This window comes from Panulirus ornatus, chromosome 33, assembly GCF_036320965.1.
Source record: "Panulirus ornatus isolate Po-2019 chromosome 33, ASM3632096v1, whole genome shotgun sequence".
NCBI classification, from domain to species: domain Eukaryota; kingdom Metazoa; phylum Arthropoda; class Malacostraca; order Decapoda; family Palinuridae; genus Panulirus; species Panulirus ornatus.
Window position 1 is genome coordinate 20,752,316 of NC_092256.1, and position 24,077 is coordinate 20,776,392.

Below are 24,077 nucleotides of genomic sequence, written 5' to 3' on the forward strand. Positions count from 1 at the left end.
ACAGAAATATACATATATTGACATGTACATATTCATATTTGGTGCCTTCATCCATCTACGTCGCCACCCCGCCACAAATGAATTAGCATCCATGCCTAAAATGTAGTCTCCACAATGAACACTTACTCCTCTACGAAGGAGACCTGATGTTATCCACGAACTCTGTCCAGTGGCTTCCGCAACTTAAGATTGCGCAACTTACAGTAACAGGAAAATGTCCTTTTCTTTGGAATGAGGTCTTTTACGAGCTAGCACTCCCAATAATACAACCTCATCAAAGGTGACTTTTCGTTCGCACTCTAACCTCATGCAGGCGGAGCCCAGTAGCAAGCTGTTCATCAAGCCTCTATCAAAACAAAATCAAAACTTCCCCTCTTGTAAGAGCCTTTCCGAAAAGTTCAACATCCTCCAGATTCGTCTTGTCTTATATCCATACCAATTATCATTTAGTGTTCCTGAAGAAATTAACATTAAAAAGACATCTTCCGAAAGCTATTTCAATCTCAATCAACTCCCGTGTTTTAAGAAAAGTTGAACGGAAAAGTAAAATGGGTTTGCCTGAAACGAAATTTTCAATGATGTGTCAATAACTCTTGCAGGTCAATCAGTCAGCAAACCACACGAAAATCTACATGCGACACGTGCGCTCTCCGTACCCAGGCGAAGGGCTTGCTTTCAAAGACCTAGTGGCTCCATTAAAGGCAATACCAGTAAGGGGAAGAGAGCGGACGTTAATCCTACTTCATAACAAGGTCATGCCATGGGTGACTGTATGATAACATTCATGAAATGATTCTATCTTGATAAGCATGTTACACTGTAAAAGTTATCGATATTTCTTAGCTTTTGTTATCTCCTCGCAGCGATAGACATAATTACATACTTAGCTTCGGATGACTGTCACGTTTATTACAGAGTTACGAAGTGAAAAATGGCTTACAGCATGCATGGTAATTTTCGTTTATTGAACGGATTATTGACAGTCTTCGATAAAGCCAATTCATACAGACGGCAGGCAAAATGTAAATATAAGATTTTACAGCAATGGCAAAATTCCATATGTTATAGATATAAAAGTATGTTACAACATACTTCTAAAAGACTGTCTCTATTCTCATAGAAAATAAGACTCGGCGTATCAGGGCTTACCCAAAAGACGATAAAAACACCTGATATCTTTCAGAGTAATCTTATCTATAAAAAGGGTACCTAAAAGGGAATGCAAGCAGAAACAGATCATTAGTCCTAACGAGGGTGTTCGTGATTGTGGATGATATGTCAGAAACTCACTTACCGGTATGGTAAAAGTTAGAAGACATACACATACTCCAAAAAGAATAACTAGCAAACTGTGTGACTAAGGAGGTGCAAAAAATGAAAGTTGTGGACTAGAAGCGGAATATCTACCATGTCTTTTCTTAAACGTATCTATAGTACCACTTTCAGTCAATCTAATTGGTAAATCATTCTATGCGTTGGCAATCCCGTGGAAGAAAAGTGCGTTTGCCCCACGAGTTTGTATCTCTTAGAGCGAGCGAAGTCAGACGAATCAAGCCTTGAGTAGCTTGTTACATCAAGATTATCATGTGACGCAGCAGTTTGCCGTACCAATGTACTTATCCAACAGTAGGTTGCATCCGCCATGAACGAAGTGAGAAACTTGTTACGTAAGACTAGGCAAAGATATTCTAAGACTAGCAAAATACGCTGAGACAAGCAAACGAGAGTAATAGGATAATTGTAATCGTACTTCGCTATCCCTGACAAAGCAGGTTTGGCTATGCACCGAGGGCTCTATACCACACAAAGCAAGTCCGGCTCAGCTGCTACGCCAGGCAGAACCTTTTTAAAGGTAGGATTCAGTTGGGGTCAAGCTGCGGACGACGTCACATAGGGTCGAATTAGACACTGTTATACGAACTCGAGTGATGTTCTAAACCTTCTTGTGCTCAAGGACATACCCGCATTCCACAACCCACATAACAATAATAGTATGTGCTGCAATCTTCCAATAGGTATTCCACAACAAACGTTCAAAATCTGTAAAGCTTATGCTATAGGAATTCGCACGAAGCTGGTATGGAAACAGATGAAGTCGTGTCTCGTAGGAAATAATAATAACGATCAGTATTTTTATCTTTACGTCTGCATCAGCACCTGTTCCTCTCCTCTGGTTCCTGTATGATCTCAGACATTAAAGAGATTACAGTCTCCTTAAATTCTATAAGGTAAAGCCAGACGTCGAGGAAGCAACTGCTTTTTTTTTAGGGGGAAAAATGAGATAAGAGGAAGACACGGAGAGATAGAATGAGATATGTAGAGAGAAAGAGAGAGAGAGAGAGCGAGAGTGAGCGAGAGAGATCATTATGTGTGATAGAACCAGTTATACTCCCTGTCAAGTGGGTCCTTTGAAGAGAAATCAAGGCTAACGTGTTCCCTCCCACAGCTGGTAAGTCTGTCTCCAGTCCTCGGACCACTATTTTCCCACTATATATATATATATATATATATATATATATATATATCTGAAAGAAATTTTCTAATTTGCACGTTTGACTTGCTTCGCCTTTTGTGGTGCACCCAATCTAGTTTCGGCGTTTAGCTTGACTTTACAGTGGCTTTGATCTTTCATATTGACAACTTCTTTACATGACGCACACGGGTAAGATTACCCGGACGATAATTTCTTGATCAATAAAACTGTTACCTATTTATTGCATTTTCTAATACTTCTCATTTTGAATTTATTCCAGCTGCTGCTGCTGGCATAAAGGCTTCTCCCACTCACGTAAACGGAGAGGCCTCCATTTGCGCCTGATTGAATATCTTAGAGAAATACGAAAGTATGCTGAACATACACGAACTGGATATGTATTTCAGTGAATCGAATGTTGATTGAAAACTAAATTTTCCACACACACACACACACACACACACACACACAAGACATCGATATGTAAACTAACCCAATCATAATGAGAACAAATATTCAAACTGGATTTCATGAACTTGTTAACCTTGAGCTGATATTATCACGAGCATCTTAAGAGGATGAGGTAGGAGGAGGGAGAAGCTGCCTGACCTGCGAATGCATACGACAATGCCGTGTTTCCATCGGAGACTGGAATAGTTTTCCTTTTCTCCCACGATTTTGCGCGAACACCAAATTAATATGATTGTCTGAGAAAGCTTGAACTATGGAGACGTAAATAAAGAAAAAAAGACCCAGCCTAATAGTTATTCTTGTTCCTAGAAACTTTTATGGGCTAAAACGTTCAGCAGTCGAGGGAAACTTGTAGAAAGTGCGTACATGATGATTACGCCTGATATAAATGGTGTTGTAATTATGTACATTCATGTTCATTACATAACATATATGATTATGATTCTAGACATGAAATATTGGATCAGTTTATTTACCAAAGATATCATATATTCTGCATCAAGTAGGTCTATATCCTGAGTTCTGGTAACATTCCTTTAAATATATGCATATTTCTGTCGCATCTCAGTCTATGAGACTCCCAAAATCTCGCTCCGTACATAATACCGGCCAGGGCTCCTGCCCCACTCAGAACCCCTTCTCGCTACGCCAGTAAACAGTAATTCCCAAGGTCGTGCTCTTTCTCCTTTAGTGTTTATTTCATTCACCCTTTTGAGGGGCTTTGTATTTTTTCTCTTACTGTTTTCTTTTCCGTTGGCCACTGCTTTTTAGTGGGGGTCTAGGGGCTGCAGCTAAGTCCGCCCCGTGTGGTTCATCCGCCGCTACAAACGGATGTAGGGGGTACGTTCTGCAGGTATAGCGGGATGATGTGGCAACACGACACCAATTACCTTTCTCTTCTGACCGCCTTAACCGCACACCTCTCACTCACTCTTCCCGCGTTCTACTCAACCCGTACAAATGCGTCTCGTAAGCTGTTGCTTCTTTCTCCCTTTTCTCTTGCGGATTCTCACTCTTCCCACTTTCCTTCTGAGTTCATGGCAGGCTCAGTTTCGTCTGACATACCCCTGAACTTCTTCCGTTTTAGCTCACATTCTCTGTCAGCAAATATATCGCAATTGTATTCGCTCTGAGTCTTTGGCCGTTTCTAGAACCCCGTCAAACTGAATTCTATGTTTTGTTTATCGCTCCAAACACCTGGTGATAGTAACCCAGTGAAATTGAATTTCAAATTTTTTCATCGTTCCAAACATCTGGTGATGCTATATGCTTGTATCCTATTTACCAACACTCACGTATAATAGTTCGGGGTACTCTCTACCATTCTCACCTCACACTTGAAGGATTATATCAGGCACTCTCTTCTATCCAAAGTCACACTAGTTTCATTATTTGCTCTCTTTTACCCAAAACTCCTAATCATGGTCCATCATACGCTCTCAGACACCCAGGTTTCGATCTGAAGGTTTATTTTTACGCTCTCAAGCACCCAAACTCATTCCCAGTTTTCATCTAGTACTCTTTGACACCCAATAATTACTGTAAAATTTCATATTTGCGCTCTCGACTATCCCAAACTCCATATAATGGTTCATTTAGCGCACTCTACTACCCACATTTCACCACGACGCCCACTTTGCACTCTCTTCAACCTCAGACTTACTTCCACCCCGATAACATACACGTTGCTCCCTCGTTCGATTACCGTGAAACTTTAGTGGGGCGACCTCTGTCTCTCGGGGCTTAGGTAACAGGGGATCTGTGCATATTCAAAGAGGCCGTTGGTTGAAGACGCCGCACGCGAGGTCGCCCCACGGCAGCAATATTGATGAACGTATCGATGGCTATTGATGACCTCATTGATGGGTACTGATAAATGGCTTGATGATTGTACAAATCACTGCTGGAAGTACTTGGTGGATGGTGCAAACATCAAACATGATAAAACTATTAAGAGACAGGATACAAAATGAGTACTGATGTTTATATTGACGAGTATGATCATGAAATATTTATTGATTGATGTTATGATGTTTCGGAATAGAGCCTGAGGATGATGATGCTGATGATGATGGATATGATGACCAAATATGTCTACTGATGGATGATCTATCGACGTAAGTTGTTCGTGATCATATAACTTTCCTTGTGATGAATGTTACGATGAATGAGAGTCTATAATTACACAAACACACGCACACACTGGGGTCATCAATACACCCCTACGGTCAGAGAAACATGAAAAACAATTGACCACATCAATACATCTGTACCATCCATGCAGGGTTTTGATAAAAGTACAGCCATGCTCTCCAATATATATCTGTTCATCTATCTTTACGGATCAGTTTACATATATATATATATATATATATATATATATATATATATATATATATATATATATATATATATATATATAGAGAGAGAGAGAGAGAGAGAGAGAGAGAGAGAGAGAGAGAGAGAGAGAGAGAGAGAGAGAGAGAGAGATATTGGGAGCGGGGAGCTGAAAATCCTTCCCCTCCAGTTTAAAATTTTCCAAAAAAGAACAGAAAAGGGGCGATAGCTAGGGGAGGATTTCTTTTCCTGTAAGACTCACTCCTCAGTTCTTGACGCTCCCTCCCTAACGTGGGAAATGGCATATCATATATATATATATATATATATATATATATATATATATATATATATATATATATATACATATACATATATATATATATATATATATATATATATATATATATATATATATATATATATATATATATTTATATATATATCACAAAGCCTGCTATATGATAACATCTATCAAGGTCTTTTCCTCATTACTGATATTTCTTCAATAAGATAATTTCATTTATCTGCAATTTCGGATAATAATCATTCCATTTTCCGTAACAAAAAATCTTAATATAAAACAAAGTATGGGTAAATCTACCTTTTTTTTTTAAAGCTAATCCAAAATTTTCTTATTTTTAACATTATCTTTTACCTAGAACACGTGATATTACATATATTGATTTTAAGTTATTTCTATTAAGGGTTATGTGCTAAAGGAAAAATCTTCCTCGTCAAGCATGACGGCATTAAATTACAGTAATTCAGGGACAGCTGCCGCTGTAACAACAAGGTCATTCAATTCATGAGTCACCTTGGCCACGTTTAGAAAACGACAGAAGGCTCGCTCTCGCTTTCTACCTCCACTTCCTCTTTTTTTTTCTTTTTTTACTCCGCTTTACTTTTTTCCATTTCATCTCCCTTAGTTCTTCTTCCTCTTTTTTATTATATTTTTCCGCTTTTCTTTGTTCTTCCTCCTCTTTTTATTATCTTTCTCCGCTTTTCTATGTTATCTTTTTTGGTTCCACGTTTCTTTTGTCATTTTATGTTTCCTCTAATTTCTTTTCTTTTTTCCATTCTGCTTCTCTTTCCTCTTTATTTTTCTCTCTTCCTTCGATTTTCCTTATTCTTATTTCTTTTATTCCTTCGCTTTTCTTCCTCATCATTTCTTTCGATATTGGCCCGATATTCTTCCGCTACCGGCTGGGTCTCCCGATACTCGTCCGACAATCTTCCGATGCCGGTTGAGTCTCCCGATACTAGTTGAACAATCTTCCGATATCGGTTCAATCTTCCCATCACACAACTCCGAGAGTCTTTCACGGGCTGACAGATAGAAAACCCGATAGATAGGCAGGTCAAAGATAGACAGCCATTTCTGACTAATATTTTTTCCTTCTTTATCGACTTAACATCTTTTCATATCCGTAGCCTTACCTCATCTGATGACAAGCTATCTCTCTCTCTCTCTCTCTCTCTCTCTCTCTCTCTCTCTCTCTCTCTCTCTCTCTCTCCTCTCTCTCTCTCGCAGCTGAACTGTTACCGGGCCGTTGTAAAAATAACTTCAAGTAATCACTGGAATTCTAAGTTCTACTCTTTAATAACTTCACTTACTTTCTCCAAGACATTTGATTTTAATGATAAAACAGAGAAAGAGAGAGTACTTACGAGTAATCACAAGCTGAGAGAGAGAGAGAGAGAGAGAGAGAGAGAGAGAGAGAGAGAGAGAGAGAGAGAGAGAGAGAGAGAGAGAGAGAGGACTTACTTATGACTGCCTTTTATAAGTATTGAGGTGTATGCTGGACCTGTGCACTCTTTTATCTGTAAAGCTGAAGTACACAATGTGTTATTGTACGTCTATCTAATCGTTGAATTTTCAGCACTTGAAGTCTGACTGATGAACCGGTAACCTGATATAAGTTAAAAAGAACCAGAAAATTGTGATATGAAAGACGTAAAAATCTGTTCTAAGAATTCTATTGAGGTGCCATTTTTGAGGGGGAACACATCAAATTTGAAATGCGTTATTCATACATTTAATTTACATTGGAATTCATCTGGGATGAAGACCTCTCGAATGATAAGGTAATGCTGAAGATCTGATATTAGGCTTGAGACGTGTCAATGATCGAACGGACATATGCTGGGTAGTGGATCTGACGGAATTATCATATCCAAGGTTTTAAAACACCTGGACCTGAACCAAATAATGTCGTATGTAATGTTACACGTGTATATTTGATTATGTGTATTTGAAGTGTATGATGAATATTCTGGCTTTATCATTAAACAACGGACAGTCAGGAGGTCCGACACAGAAACACATCAAGGTGAAAATTTTTTTTCAACTCATTATTTGTAAAACTAACGCTGTTTCATAAACAAACTCTGGATAGGGTTTTAAGGACAGGTCCAAAACTTTGCTGAACGAAGTTCGAACCAGCGACAAGCAAAACAAAATGCGTTCGAAGTAGCCTTAATAATACTAAGTTGATAATGGAATGAAACCGACAACTTTTCTTTGTCATGTACTTAACAAGTTTCCTTTGTTTTGCAATGTAATGACTGTGTACTTGCTGAAGTCATAATGCCGGGATTCATGAAAGTGACCCATTAATAACAACAACAATAACAACAACAATAATAATAATAATGTTGAAGATGATGATGATGATAATACCTGCAAACAGCGTTCACCTTCGGGATGCAAATCAAGGAAGCTCAAACTTCGCTGCCAGACGTAAAACTTAGCACTGGTAATCATTAAGCATCATGTTGGCTCGTCTTGTTTGCCAAAAGTAACATACTTAATCAAAGTTGAGCACATTATGATTACAGCACCAATCATATCAGAATGGCATCGTAACTACGTAAAAAACTAAAAAAAAATGATATTCATATCTATGAGGACATAATAAGATACGAATATGTTCTCTACTCCTCAGACCGAGCTATTTCATACGAAAAAGAAAAACAATCATCTCATGTAAATAAATGAAACTGCTATTTGGCAGAGCAGTACGATACCCATGTAACTGCCGCTGGAAGAAACAGCTGTCTCCATACTCCTTAGAGTACTTACTCTACCGGCAGTGTCGTGCGCAGACTGTTAGACGAGGATTGGCTAGCATACTGCGCAGCATAGACTTACGCAGCGTTAACACTAGAAAAGAATTAAAAAAAAGGTCGACAGCTCTACTATTACGCTAACACAAGAGGTAAGAAGGTTCTTGTTGCTACTGATCTATCAATGTATGACGAAGTGGTATAAGACTTTCGCAGATGTCCGGCCAGAGTTGAATAGGAAAATCTCCTTTATGTATTTTTTTTTTATATATCGTCAGTAGATTCAGAATCGGTGGAGACTGAAAGTACCTGGGACTTAGCAACTCGCACGTCGCGTCATAGTGACTACCCCTCGTATCATGGATCTCAGTATTTTATTCCACCATGCCATATACATGCGTTTCATATTCCTTACAAGTTATGACTTAATGGGAACGATTCGTATGCCAGAAAATCATATATGATTTAGCCACAAACCAAAGTTTAGGTTTTGACAATAACACATTTTACAAACTAACCAAGTATCTCCATCTTCGTCTAAGGCGTAGCTTTTAAGGGAGAAAAGAGCCAAGTGAGAGATTATCCTAGAGGAATCAGAAAGGAAAATAACATGGTCTAACTACTACATCTGATCAACAATCATATTATTGAATCTTCTCTCATTAAATATACAAAGAATCGCAATATGAAGACTAATGAAGGTCTGCATAAACTGGATAGCTTTGTTGGAGGCAAATTTTGAAAACGTTTCCACTCTTGACCACATAATAAACGACAAACCACAAACACTTTTGTATCAACGTCGTCTACCTCAGCCTCTCATATATATATATATATATATATATATATATATATATATATATATATATATATATATATACATATCTCATCCGAAAGTGCACTTGGGACCTATCGTGCTTCATTTTGCTCTGTGGCTGTCAGCAAGTATACATAGGTGACTGGGAGTGGGATCATCTGGCATGCATAGAAGAAAGAGGTTAGTGGATGTAAGTGTGGAGTTTGTGGTGGGTTCAGGAGGAGAAGAAATGACACAAGTGTGAAGGAAGTAGTGAAAGTGGGCGAGTTGGGAGAAGAGGCCTGTGTGATAAAATATCAGGGTAAATTACGAGAATTCCATGAGGTGAAAAGAAATTAAGGGAGTGGAAGAAGAATGTAAGGATTCTGGTGAAACACTATTTAAATAGGTGGGTGAAGTGTACAACATACAGGGTGTGCGTTACGGAACTAGCAAAAGAGTTAGCGTGTGGTGGATGAGGAAGTCAAATCGCTAGTGAGGAAAAGAAATGGGAGAGGTGTAGTCTGAAGTGCCATGTTGTAGGAGCTATGGTCATAGGTGCACCAATATGGAAGGAAAGGTCCGTGTCAATAAGGGCAAAGATGTGTATATCTGAGGGTATATTAATGTCGAAGGCAGTTTGCATTGAATGCAAAGGAAAGGAACGTGGATTGTTGGAGGTGAAACGCCTGAGAATGGTGGGTAATGTGGAGCGGATTTGAGTACTTAAGGAATGACAGTGTCAGAGATGTGGTAGAATGCGCAGTCTGAGAGGGCCAGCCAGGTTGTAGTGACATGGCTCAGTTACATGAATAGGACGAGTAAAGAAATGCTGACAACAGAGATATGCACGTACGAAGTGGAGGGAGAAAGGGAATGGGAGAAACCGAGAAGGAAAAGGAAGATGCAGCGCAAGAAGCGAAAGAAGCTTTACGGCACAGGGTAACAGAATATTCAAGAAGGCGAGAGGCGTGCAATGGAATGAATGAACTAAATCGATGTGGTGTTTGTGAGGGAGCGATGTGCTGTTCTGGTTGATGTTCTGTTTGAGCAACAGCATAACAAGAACTTGTGGAAGGTATATCTTACGTTGGATTTAGGGGAGAAAAAGTTGTGCATTGTACTTGACAGCGACAGCGTTGGTGAGCAAGTGATGCCATTGTTTGTTTGTTCCTTGCGCTACCTCCATAAGGCGGGAAAGACAACGTTATAAATAAAAGAAAGATGATTGTTTTTCTGATGGGAATGAGACGACAACTTCCCAACAAGGAAAGTTACAAGTATACATTCATAACATGAAACTCAAAATACCTTTAGGAAAATATAACAAACCTAAAGAAAATGGCCAAACCTACATCACCTTTTGTTAAGCGTTAACAAAAGTGGGTATTGTTCTACCTGTCTATAACACAGGATAGTTACTATTCTCTAGCGTTCAGCAACAATTTTCTGGAGGATATTGTGGGTTCATAGGGTGGGTGATCCAAGAACCGAGCCTCAACCCTCATGAAATATGGATGTGTTATGCCGGAGGAGGAGGAGGAGGAGGAAGGAGAGTGGTGTGGTGTATCAAGCTCCGTGGAGGTGGAGGCAGCTGTCACCTAAGCTCTGCTGCGGAAACGGACTTTCTCTGTTCATTCTCGCACTCACCTTGATACAGACTGAATCGCATACTTTCCCTCTCATTCTCCATTTCTTTCAGACTCTCTCCAGTCCTTCCTCTCTGAAGTTTCTATCCTCATCTGTATAAAACTAGATGAAGTTAACTGGTGAAGTTCTGGTTGAGCAACAGCATAACAAGAACTTGTGGAAGGTATATCTTAACGTTGGATTTAGGGGAGAAAGAATACCTCCCACGTATTCCCTGCGTGTCGTAGAAGGCGACTAAAAGGGGAGGGAGCGGGGAGGTTGGAAATCCTACCCTCTCGTTTTTAATTTTCCAAAAGAAGGAACTGAGAAGGGGGCTAAGTGAGGATATTCCCTCAAATGCTCAGTTCTCTGTTCTTAACGCTACCTCGCTAACGCGGAAAATAGCGAATACGTAGTGTGACAAAAAACAAAAAATACGCACTGATTATAGATTCTTGTTAATATTTTCAGTGATTATCAGAGGAAATGGTAAGCTATCACGGTGAACAGACCTATGGTGGCTTTAATTATGTCACTTAACTTTTTCTAAGTGCCCCATTATCATAAGTCACTGTAGACAGTTCGGGGTGGAGGTACGTACGTACAGCACATCTGAAAGTTCAGAATAATTGCTCTATGTAAATAATTGTAAGTTCTTAGATTCCCCCCCCCCCCCCCACAGGGTAAACTACGCCGAATGACCACTATATTTTACTTGAGTACTTCAAAAAACGTTCCACAGTATCAACCCTTTAAATAATCGTGCTGAGGGAGTGTAGGTGCTGATCTCTTCAACTTGTTATCGTATATAGGAAGAAGAACCATCATATGAAGTATAAATCGTTATTTGAAGTCGTTTCGAATATAGTTGCTCAATAGGGCGATGATTTTCCACCAGTACCATAGTAATTTTATCACGGGTGTCTAACACTTGGCAAGTTCCTTGAGTGTAGAGAAGCATCCAACAAGTGATGGACTGTTGAATTTTCTCTAATTTTCCATGTGATTCATTTGAAGTGTCCACTACCCCATTGTATCTGAGGTACAGCTCATCCCATACTGACCCTGAACGTTAGGCGGGTTTAGGCGAATGGTGGTTCATTGTTACGGGTAACCCTGCATAATTACACCATGTACGTGCATATCTTACCTTACGTATACCTTACAGTGATTTGGCAGGTCTTCTGTTCCCACAGCTTGGTTTAAGGCTTTATCAAAATTTACAAATATCTTACAACGATGAAGAGGTCCTCTACCTCCACCAATAGATTGGTTTGGGACCTAACCATATCTTACATATATACTTTGAGATTGTTACGGTGGTCTTTTTTCTGTACACTTCGGCCTGACACTAAGCAGACAGGTTGCTGGTCGGCTCTCTTAGGCTGTTGGAGGCAGGTCGAAGCCAGTAGGCTTACGAAACACCAAATCTTGGCTGGTCTGGTAAACTGTGCAGATACTTATCAAAATGTAATTAGCAGCAAATGATAATGTACCGCTTATCGGAAGCATCCACATCACGTACGAGGAGGTATATGGCTAACTCAGAATACCAGCACCTAATATATGATGGTTTCTGGCAGTCCAAACCCCTACATTATGGCTAATAGCAGTGTGTGGCAATCCTACCCGCCTCAGGCATCTCTGATTTGGAGTGATGCTGCCTCGAACACCTGTATTATCTCCAGTATTGGTATCGCTATCCCAGACCAGCTAACGTAACGTAACGTAACACAAAAAGAACTCTTGGGGGGGGGGAAGGAAGCAATCTTCAAGTTATCAATATATATATATATATATATATATATATATATATATATATATATATATATATATATATATATATATATACATATATATATATATATATATATATATTTATTTATTTTGCTTTGTCGCTGTTTACCTAATGAAAAATGTAACTCACTGTTTTCCCTAAGCAACGACACCTTGAAGGGTACAAATAAGTTAAATCATCCAGGGTTCTGGGAACCTGACCTTTATTCTAAGGAGCATAACTGATGCTTGTTTGTGTGCCGTCTTGTGTATTCTGTAGGCCTGCTTTTTAATGTGGTTTTGTCATTTCATATACGTAGGTTTCGTTCTCTTCTGTGTATCTTTCAGTATTTCTTCCCATGAAATTTAGTTCCAGAAATGAAAAGTAGGAGAAAAAATCTTTAGCATACAGTACCCGCATGGCGGTCAACATTGCCAGCTAACTTCAGACCGTCTCTTTTTCTCTCTCTCCCACATTCTGTTCCCACAGATCTACCCACCTACCTACGTACCTTCCCACTAACTCGCAAATCCTCACAAATGGTGTCAGAAATCCTTTCCTACTAAATATACTTTACCTGTAATAAACTTCTTGCTTTATCAACTGTATTGTTACAAACATGAATAATCATAAACAATGTATATAACGAAGTTGGTGCGTACGACGACGGAAACAAATCGTAACATATTTCGAATGAGTAACGTTCACTATATACGTTTGTTACGTCCGTCAATAGGTTATAATGAACATTGTTATAATGAACTCTTTGTAGTGTGAGCTTCACCGAGCTTAGAGCTTCATAAACCACGTGATGAATGATGCACTTTGTTCATTATAAATCTTGCCTGTAACGAACCTAACGTAATGTGAAGATATTTACAATAAACATTTTGAATTGTTAGTCCTCCTCCTTATCGTGATTCGGGAGACTTATAAAGGTTACAGTCCTCTTGCTGTTCGTTTAATGGGTTTATTGTTATATTTGCTCACATGGTATCGTCATTGCTGGGTCTCCATGGATGAGTCCCAGTCATAAAATGGTCCATGTGAAGACGCTGAGAGAGAGAGAGAGAGAGAGAGAGAGAGAGAGAGAGAGAGAGAGAGAGAGAGAGAGAGAGAGAGAGGTGCGTTATAGGAGTGTTACCGGACTACTCCTGCTTGTGGTTACGCTGCAAGGCTACTGTATCTTTGTCTAGTGGAAGAAAGGAGGTACAATCTCGTCGAGGAACTTCTTACTCTATACAACTCTCATCATTTCCCTCCTGCTGAAAATAGCGCAACCTTGAAGCTACAGAAGTCCCTTCAGAAAATGGGGCTCTGGGATTATGTCATGACACAAATAATGATGATGAGCGTTACTGGACTCCACCTGCAGGCGGCTGCACTGCGGGTGAGTTATCTTTTTTTCCTTTTTTTTTTTTTTTTTTTTGGTAAGCTTGTACCCTCCCTGCAGAGAAGTCTATCCTATTCGCTGGTCCTGATTGCAGCCTAACCTTGAAGCTACAGGAACCTCGTTATCTTAAAACAACTTTTTTTTTCCCTACCTAATGTTTATGTTTTGAAAGTACAGTCTTGTACAAATTTGCTGTACATAACACATACAGCCACCTGAAAGAACCCATTTCATGCACAGTAACGCACGGCCAACCTGTGCCAGCAATGGTATTCCGAGAACTGGCTGAATTTACAAATGCTCGTGATTACACACATGTAGCTGCCATATTTATATGATTATATATACTTTTTCTTCAGTCAGACACGCAGTTTATGAACTAGTCTCCGAAGGAGGATAACATCTGTACAGAATGCGGACCGACTGCGCTGTGGCCATATCATCTACACTCATTTTTTCAATGCCATGATAGATTATGCTATGTATCAGAGCCTAACTCTGTGGTCATTTCCCCTTGGCTGAATTAAACAGTGGTCAGCTGTAGCTTCATTCAATGGGTCTATTTCTCGATTAATGGGAAGAAGTCAGTTTGCTCTCGTTCAAGCTCCAGCCCTCTCTGTTGTTGTGTGTGGAGCCATACATTTCGGTCACTTAGAGCCTTTCGTAAGAAGAGTGTAGCGGAGAGTAGGTCCTTGCATACACAGCAGCCAAGGATTATGTTTACGATAGAGCAAGGCCTGTAGCATTAAGAGAACGTGATATGGCATCAAAATCAGCCAGCGGTGCCCCGAAACAATGGAAACCAAATCCAAGCCACAAGCCTCAAAGGTAGTTATAATACGGTAGGCTATGGCAGGGAATATCACGGTCAGCCAGTGTCTTGGAATAAGTTAAATGATTTAATGATGTAAACAGTAGAGATCATCATCTCAGGCTAAAGAAAAAAAAAGAAAAAAATTTATTTCCTTTGAATACGTCAGAAGTGCGTCCTATATAGAGGCTAGTGGTATACAGGGGAACCCAGGGCCAGCCCTGGTGAAAGCTTCTCTAACACACAACGACGTAGGCTGTAACGAAGTATTTTCGTCTACAGACTTGTGTCCTCTTATCTCCTTAGTAATCTTACTGAACATGTTCATAACCAAGTGTTCTCTTCTGACTTATTGTTGCTGTTTTAATACATTCCTTTTCTTTTTTAGGCTGCTAAGCATGGTAAAAGGCTTCAACTTGATGTGGGTGGCATGGGTAGTGGTTTGCTGTATATTTCTTGGCTTCCCAACCTGTGATGGATCACAGACTGGACCCCCAACCCAAGGCCATGGCAAACTACTCTACATCCTCATGGATGGGTCAGTCTCGCAGCCAACATTTACATGTTTAGTAATGCTACCTATAAAGTGTGGTGCACAATGTGCATCGGTTGTTATCTAAGAGATTATGCAGCTTTTCTGTGATGAAGGGAGCAAGCTTATAATGGGGGGGGGGGCGAGGTTAGTTCTTTATGATGTCTCTATGTTGCATTATTATTTACAGCCCTTGCATCAAGGGTTAAGATTTATTCTGTATTTCTTGTATTTGACAAAATTCTCTCGCTTTCATGTTTAATTAGGATGGGTATATGCACTGTGCAGCCATTTCATTTTCACGTGAAGGTTCTATGAATATGTTCTTTGCCATATTCTTAGCTTAATCTATAGTTCTTTCTTTTAATTTCATTCATAACACCCAGTTTTCATGCGCCTTTGTTGTAACTTTTGTTTCCTTAGAAGGTTGTTAACCCATCTTACCAGTCGATGCTTCTATTTCTGGGGGGTCATATATCTTTTTAGAGCAACTGACATGAGACAGGCAAAATACGTCCCAGTTACGACTATCTGATTTGGGATGAAAAGTGTAAAGTAAAAGAAAGCAAGAAGAATTAATTCGAGTTTCTTTAGAGCTTGAAGACCTGACTCTTCAAGGTGGAAAGGTTATGAGAAGATGGAAAAACAAAAGGTGGAAGAGAATTTCACAGCTTCGCTTGTCGAGGAAAGGAGCAAGTATCACAATGCATGGCTGATCTCCACACACAAACTATGGGAAGCAGTAGGCAAACGCATGCTGCAGGTTCAGGACAAAGGGGTGCAGACTGCTTGAGGCAACAGTGGCCGGAACGATAACTGAAAAATGACGAAAGCAAAGAAACGTCACGGCAGACGTAAGAGAAGTGACAGCAGGTGAAATGATAAGGCGGAAGGCGGAAGGCTTTCGATTCCACTCCGGCAGACCGAGATGTAGAAGCCACCTTAGATATAAGAACTACACAAATTAATATCCCCCGTAAATAAAGAACAGCTGCTCACTAGAAATATAATTGCAATATCAATACATCGTCTCCAGCTTTTGAGAAGCACATTTTTCGATGTTCATTGTATGGGTTTTTGCTGAATAGCTTGGGGTATATGATTATGCCTAGGATAACTACTGTTTTATTTGTGGCCTTTGAAAATGAGTTGTGGGAAATTAGTGTTTGTTTTTCGGAGAGTTCGACATGAGTATTTTTTTTATTACTAGAACTTCCACTCTCTCTTGATGTTGTCTTGGTTCATGTCGGATATATTATACATTATCATTTTTTTGTGGTTTCTATCATCACATGTTGTTGTTAGGTTCAAATGGGATTACGTGGATCAAGAAGACGCCAGTGTCTTACCAGCGTTTACCAAGTTCTTGCAAGATGGAGGAAGGGCCCGATGGACTAATCCTCTCTTCCCATCCCTTTCCTACCCTACCTGGACTACCCTAGCAACAGGCCAGTATGCTGAGACACACGGCATCGTTGGCAATTATTTCTATGACCCTGAAACTGGGGATGTGTTTTCGCTTTTTGATGATGCGAGTACAGGGAAGGAGAAGGTATGTTGCGGCTTTGAAAGCAAAAAAAATAACTGCAATAATAGTGCTAACAACATATCTTACCTAAACATCCATACTATATATATATATATATATACATATATATATATATATATATATATATATATATATATATATATATATATATATATATATATATATATATTCACCCGTGACTAAAACCATATTTCCAACCCCTTTATCTTAAATTTTAACATAACTTTCACAACCCGAAAAAAAAAAGTTTGTCATCACTTTTATTTCCTCTGTAGTGGTGGACATCAGAACCAATTTGGACAACAGCAGAGAAGGCAGGTCTCCGCACAGCTCAGTATTTGTGGGCTCGATGTGACGTTCCCATTCAGGGCATTGTCACTGAATACTGTGAACATTTCGTAAAGATCCCGGGCAAGGCTATCTTCGAAGAAAACATCATGAAAGCACTTGACAAATTTGACGAGGGCTTTGATTTCGTACAGGTGAGATCTGTTTATAACATTGAGTTAAAAGCTTCAACTGTACAGTCTACTGCCGAAGAATTTCCCTCCCACTTCGCTGCATTGGAGTTATGTCTGCTCTTCCACAGGTGTACACAGAACATGCAGACAACACAGGGCATAACACGGGCCCTAACTCAACAGCGATAAGGCAAGCAGTAAAGGACCTCGATGATGTTTTGATGACCCTGATGGATGAGTTGGAAAAGAGAAATCTCGAAGATGAAGGTAGGTTGGAGTGGAGTGAGAGGGTGTTAGGAATTCTTAGATTTGAAATTTCAGGGGAGGGTTTGAACTGTTCGTGTATTGAGTGGGCTATACATTTGCAAATGTATTTATGAGATCCATTCCAAGGAATGAAGAACTGATGATGATAACATATAGAGATATACAGGTATACTTGTGACTGAAGATTTCAACGAAGACAGTGGTGTAATGAAATATTAGTATGAGGATATTATGTATGGCGTTGCACAAATGTGATGGATATGAACGGATATGAACAAAAATGTCGATTTTTTCTTTAGATCTGTAGGCGTGTCTATCGTCTAATAACTCTACAGAACCTCTCAAACCTCTCAGTTCCAAGACTGTATAATGAAACGCTACCCTTCACTACCATGACTGCAGAGTAGATTCATTTCTAACCTTCCTGAATGTGACGATGCTTCACCATCTAGTATAACACCGAATCAACGTACATACCTTTCAGCAACATTCTGCCTCTGAGCCAAATAAACCCAGGCTTCTCTCGATATCATCCTCTTAAACATAACCAAGACACTGTTCTTTGGTCTGAATATCCTCATATCAAGTGGGATGATGTACTCTTCTGAATCTAATTTTGTAATCATTTATATCTCATCTCTTAAAACTGGAAAACATCTTCGGAGGGTTATGAATTTCGGTAACGAGTTGAGAAATACTAGTTGAGAAAAGTGCCATAGCTGCAGTGCCGGATATTCCGAGGATAATTTTACACACAGACACAGGGAAGTTAATTTCTGTTCAAGGTTGTAGTTATATATATATATATATATATATATATATATATATATATATATAGTTATTACAACCAGGTTTGAAATTCTAGGTAGCCCTGACTCATGGTTGGGAGCTTTGACAATGACGGATCTGCGTGACAGAGTTGTTCAGGTTTGACACATTAAGGTTTCCAGTGGTTCTTGGAACATAGTTGTGATTTACTTATATCATGCAAGGGTGGTGTAGTAAGTTGTTTATTCTCTTAAACATAGAGGGGAGGATGAAGCGTATACCAAACTGATCCAAAGTCAATACATTCCGATGACAAAGTGAATGATTTTGAGTAAGACAAGGGGTCATCTGTGGCTACTCTGATTACTTAGGGAAGTACAAGTCATTCCTCCTACTAGTATATCTTCCAGAACGATTTGTAAGTTATCCTTCATTTCACAGCCCTTGAAATATCGTTAACGTTTTCTGACACTCTGTTATGCATGATCATAATTTTTCTTTCTCCTGCTCCCTGTAGCAATTACGAATAATATGAATGTAATATTCTTCATGCCCTTTTTCTCTCTCTTTTAACCATTTGATCGTCTAGTTTGTCCTTTAATTCTCCCTCTCTCCACACACACACACACACACACACACACACGATATTCACAATTTTCAAAATGATATCACCCAGAGATAGATTAACCTTTCGGTTTTCCCTTGCAGTGAATATTGTGATAGTGAGTGACCATGGGATGACATACACAGCTCCGGGAGCAATAGTGCGGCATGAAATTGACGACTTTCTGGACACTGACCTGGTTGAGAATATTGCCGACAAAGGCGCGTTCATGAATATAAAAATTCCTTCTGAAAACGTGGAGAAGGTTAGATATGTTTTTTTTCCCCAAAAAAACCTTCAGGTGACATATGAATGCAGTAATCTCTATAATTCACAAAGTATATTTGTTAATGAGATTTTATGTTTTGATATATTGCTGTCTTTTATTTTGCGAACATTTACATAATTTGCATAATACATAACTATTCCTGTAGCTTCAAGGATGCACTCGACGTAAAATTAGGGAAATGAACTTCTATGGAGTGAGTTCCTGAACGAGATTATACTTCTGTTAATCTACTGATAACATTCCACTAGCGGTGTAACCCCATCCGGGCGGAGTCCGGTAAAACACACACACACACACACACACACACACACACACACATCATCGAGGATTTACAGACCAGTCTACTCTTCTTCTGAGTGGAGTGCAACTTCGAAGCTACAGAGGTCCAAAAAATAGGGTTCCCAGGGTTACCAACTTTTACTGCAATCGTTACTTCTGATATTTAAACAGAAACGTACAGAAAAAATCAATAAGTTCTGGTTTTCCTACTGAATACCAGTCAGTATATATATATATATATATATATATATATATATATATATATATATATATATATATATATATATATATATATATATACTGACTGGTATTCAGTAGGAAAACCAGAACTTACTGATCTTTTCTGTACTTTCCTGCTTATATGATTCGTCTAACTGTGACCTTGATACCGGCAGGTGTTTGAACAAGTGTCTGAAATACCAGGGGTGACTGCATACAAGCATTATGACATCCCGGAACAATTTCACTTTAAGAACAATAAATACATCCACGACATCATTCTCCTAGCTGATGAAGGTGAGCATTGGCAGGTCTTACTATTTCTGAGAGACGATATCACGGAAAAACCTGTTGGGTAAATCTTTCCAGTATTAATACGGAAAAAGTTTCATCTCAGGCCAATTCTAATGAAAAGATTGGTAACTGGGGCCTTTTTTTTTTTTTAAATAACAGATATGGAAGATTATTTTTGTTGAATTTCTGCGCATTGTTTGCTTGTCTAATTACCACAAATTGACATCCATCTATATTTGGATAACTATGGTGATACTTGAGTTTGATATGCACACACTCTTACTGTCTATTAGAGATTTCCAAATTTACAATACCTGGGATTACATATGTTAATGCCTTCCTTCTTTCACCTGTATGCAAACTGTCGGTGCGACAATTTTGCATTACAAAGTGATAAATACTCAGGTCTTTATTGTGTAGGCAACTCTTGGATTCTAAATAGTAACCAGTGGAACGTAGTCTGGTTCATGGAACGAAAGAGCAGATCTTATTATATACTAACTTACAAATGAAGAAGACGGGTTGATACAGTGCACAATGAATGCTGATACGTAATATACATATCCCCAGATAACTGTATATTTTGCGTATCATGTTATAAAAGGCTAATCCAGCTTGTTGAACAGTACTAACGGTATTTGGGTTTAGTGTAAAACTGGGGTGAAAGTGATAAATATAGTAAAAATGAATAACCAGTAACAGTAAACACGTTACGCACAATTAATTACGATGAATTAGAAAAAAATAAAATATGCTAATTAAAAAGGGTTGGTATTTTATTGCAATGCTCAGATTTATCAAGGGAATGCATGATTATTGTACGTATACCCATCTAGCCGGTCACCCTTTCCTTTCAAAGTGCGGAAATAATGGTTGTCTTTATTTGCAGGACACTTCATCATGGCTTCCAATTCGAGTAAGCAACTGCCTCCACGTAATGACTTTGTATATATTGGTGCCCATGGGTACAACCCAAATATCCAAGATATGAAGGGGATATTTTTTGCTAAAGGCCCTGGTAAGATCTTTTTTCTCTCGTATTATATATATATATATATTTCGATTTTCTTTTGAGGTATTCTGATATGACGTTGTCAAAATACTGTAAATTCTGCAACCCATTCTAATAAGCTTGTCTTTTTTTATTATCATTATTTTCCAGCCTTCAAATGCGGATGGACAGTAGACCCAATTCATGTGGTGGACATCTATCAAGTGTTAACCCATGTGCTGCATCTGACACCACAGACTCATAATGGCACTTGGAATCGTGTTGAGAATATATTCAAAGTTGATGGTGACGATACCTGTTACTCCCATGCCCCAAATGTTCAAAATCCAGCTACTGGTCTTCTGACAGCTGTCTTCTTACTTATTCTTTCTCTAACTTACAATTAGCCTTGCTAACACTGTTAATATCCTTTGCATATAACAATAATATATTCTCGTTTAAACTTCCTCTTCATAGATTGGTGTAAATATTTCATCCATGTAGTTCTTTATGTATAGGCTCAATCTTTAGAACAAAACAATGAATGAACTTTTCATTTTTTAGATAATATTCTCTTAACTAATATATTCCACCTGTGTGATTTCTTTTTAGTTTAAAGTGATGCAGTACAAGAAATGTTTGTCATTTTGCAGGTGACTGCTAGAGTTTCAATACATTAGTAAGGCCCATATGTGCTCAAAAATTTGTGTTCATCACTGAAAATAAGCAGAACATTTGTCTTCCTGTTTTTATCAGCACGTCAGAATAATACCCACAAATAGAAATGCACTTTTTTTCCGAGTACTGTATTAACATCTGAGTACTCTCATTAACATCTGCTGTAATGTTTACAAGTCAAACCGGCCGTGAACTGCAGACTTGGTTTTTCAAGAATATTCTATAAGAGATTTTTGTGATGATTTAGCGTTTTCATTGTGCTGTACCTTTTTTTTGTTTGCTTGTGTATATTGCAATTGTTACTGCATTTCTTACTAAAGTCTGCGAACCTGAATATTACCACGACTATACAATATTCTCTATGGTGCCATATTAAAACTATTAAGATCTTTCGGCTATACCTCTCTACAATATATTGTGGCACTATTATAGTGTATTTACATAACCTTAGGTTGCACGGATAAGTTTCTGTGTAACTATAAAGGTCAACGTATAGGTAAAATGGACGTAATGAAAGCCATTGAAAGGAATACATCGAAATTTAGTAAATACAGTGTTATGAAAACGAGTTTTTTTCCCCTCCTGTAGATTCATATTACTGTGAGGTTCCGTCTTTTTGGTACTGTTCTAGCCATATTGTTATTAGATGACAAGATCACACATTTTCTAAATAAAGTCACTTGTAGGCAAAGCTGCTAATCCTGAACTGCCAAAAGCAGTTCGCTATCACTTCTGGCATAACAAATCAATGAATATGGTTAGATACTGTAGAGGAGGGACGGAATGCCCACTAGAAAACTTATTTTAGGGGAGTGGAATACAGGAAGGAAGGAAAGGTGTGACATAAATTTTGCCTTACCGGAAGGAAGTCTTCATGAGGGACCTACAAACTGATAGAGTGAAAAATATAAGGAGCAAAATAGAATCGTGCCAAGCATAGTTCTGTAAAATATTTCCCCCCCTCCCCCCCTATAAACACACACACACTCTCTCTCTCTCTCTCTCTCTCTCTCTCTCTCTCTCTCTCTCTCTCTCTCTCTCTCTCTCTCTCTCTCTCTCTTCATTACATTATCGCAGTGAACATGTACATGTTATAGAGCCCACTACACTACAGTTACACACGGACCATCCTGTGCTAATAATTGCATCTCTGTTATTGACGGATGTCTATGTTAAGCTTTGTCTCGGTTAATCTTTACACACACGCACACTTCAGCTTATTAAGCATGACATACTTAAGAATGGTCTTATAAAGATTACTCCCGGAATATTGCTGACAGTAAGGGATTCAGTGTCATCTTAAATGAATAAGCAGTGAATTCAGGTAAACATCTAAACATCTGCGACCTTGAAATAAAGCCAGCTAAATTATGACAATTCAATATATATATATATATATATATATATATATATATATATATATATATATATATATATATATATATATATATGAATTATTGTCAATTATCCATAACTTCATGTTTTAAATTGGTATACCAACTTCTGTTTAGGCGTTATATTTCATGTATTTAATAAAACGAAAATAAAAAATTTCATATATCACATAATGTAATTGATGATGTAAAATATTGTAATGTAATTTCGTTAAGAAATATTAAAAGTTAAAATAAAATTTTGTATAGTAGATTACTGTAATAAACTTAAAGACTTAAACAAGACCATTAATAATATACATGACCTTGATTAATTTATCAGAAAAATATTAGGAGAAAATAAAACTTTTTGCAGCCAAATACTTGGTTTAGTTAAATAACAGGTATGAAACGCAAGTACAATAATTCTGCGTTACAATTTCCAGTGAAATTCCTAATATGGTAATAATTATATCTATCACTGCGATATGATGATTTTCATTATATTGAAAATAAAATCAGGACACAAAGCTGGAAGATCAAATTCACCTCAATAAAATACCGTTACAACAGAATTTAATCAATTTTGATGAGTGAAATTATTTCGCTAACTGAAAATCTAGAGATATAAAATGGGTAAACGCATGATGTAATGAAAATTCAGCTAACACCCAAAACTACAAAAGTGCATGTTTATCACAGGTGTTATGATAGGCCATTCATAAATTTTATCAATTAATAATTCCACCTTTTAGCTTACACAGATCACACATCCATCTAAAAAAGCCCACTACACTTCAGGTACGGGCCACCATATGCCAGCAATGGCACCCCTAGAAAGGGCTGTCATTAACAAGAGCCTGTGCCAAGCTTGGTGAAACTTTACACACACACACACACACACACACACACACACACACACACACACACACAAAGTGTAGCGTGAGTAAAATATGTCTCTGTGTCACAGACATCATCTCACTAAGGATGGGCCATTAGTATGAAAATAGCTTATGA

At 38.4% G+C, this 24,077-nt stretch overlaps 2 protein-coding genes across 2 annotated transcripts in view; one reads left to right on the forward strand and one right to left on the reverse strand.

Moving 5' to 3' along the window:
- The window catches only part of LOC139759570 (putative ammonium transporter 2), a 108,651-nt gene that overhangs the window by 27,072 nt on the left and 57,502 nt on the right, over positions 1 to 24,077 (reverse strand). The gene's annotated exons all lie outside the window — the stretch shown is intronic.
- Positions 8,347 to 22,252, forward strand: LOC139759565 (glycerophosphocholine cholinephosphodiesterase ENPP6-like). Its single transcript, XM_071681841.1, has 9 exons — positions 8,347 to 8,502; positions 15,145 to 15,294; positions 16,594 to 16,840; positions 17,113 to 17,319; positions 17,427 to 17,565; positions 19,042 to 19,202; positions 19,901 to 20,021; positions 20,908 to 21,036; positions 21,181 to 22,252. Exons 2-9 carry the CDS (start codon positions 15,155 to 15,157, stop codon positions 21,414 to 21,416), a joined length of 1,380 nt encoding a protein of 459 aa, XP_071537942.1. The 5' UTR covers positions 8,347 to 8,502; positions 15,145 to 15,154; the 3' UTR covers positions 21,417 to 22,252.

Bases quoted from the DNA above. Each gene is read 5' to 3' on its own strand.
- LOC139759565 (XM_071681841.1), top strand. From the start codon at position 15,155: ATGGTAAAAGGCTTCAACTTGATGTGGGTGGCATGGGTAGTGGTTTGC. The intron at 15,295-16,593 runs GTCAGTCTCGCA...TGTTGTTGTTAG, and splicing joins CTCTACATCCTCATGGATGG to GTTCAAATGGGATTACGTGG. The intron at 20,022-20,907 runs GTGAGCATTGGC...CTTTATTTGCAG, and splicing joins CATTCTCCTAGCTGATGAAG to GACACTTCATCATGGCTTCC.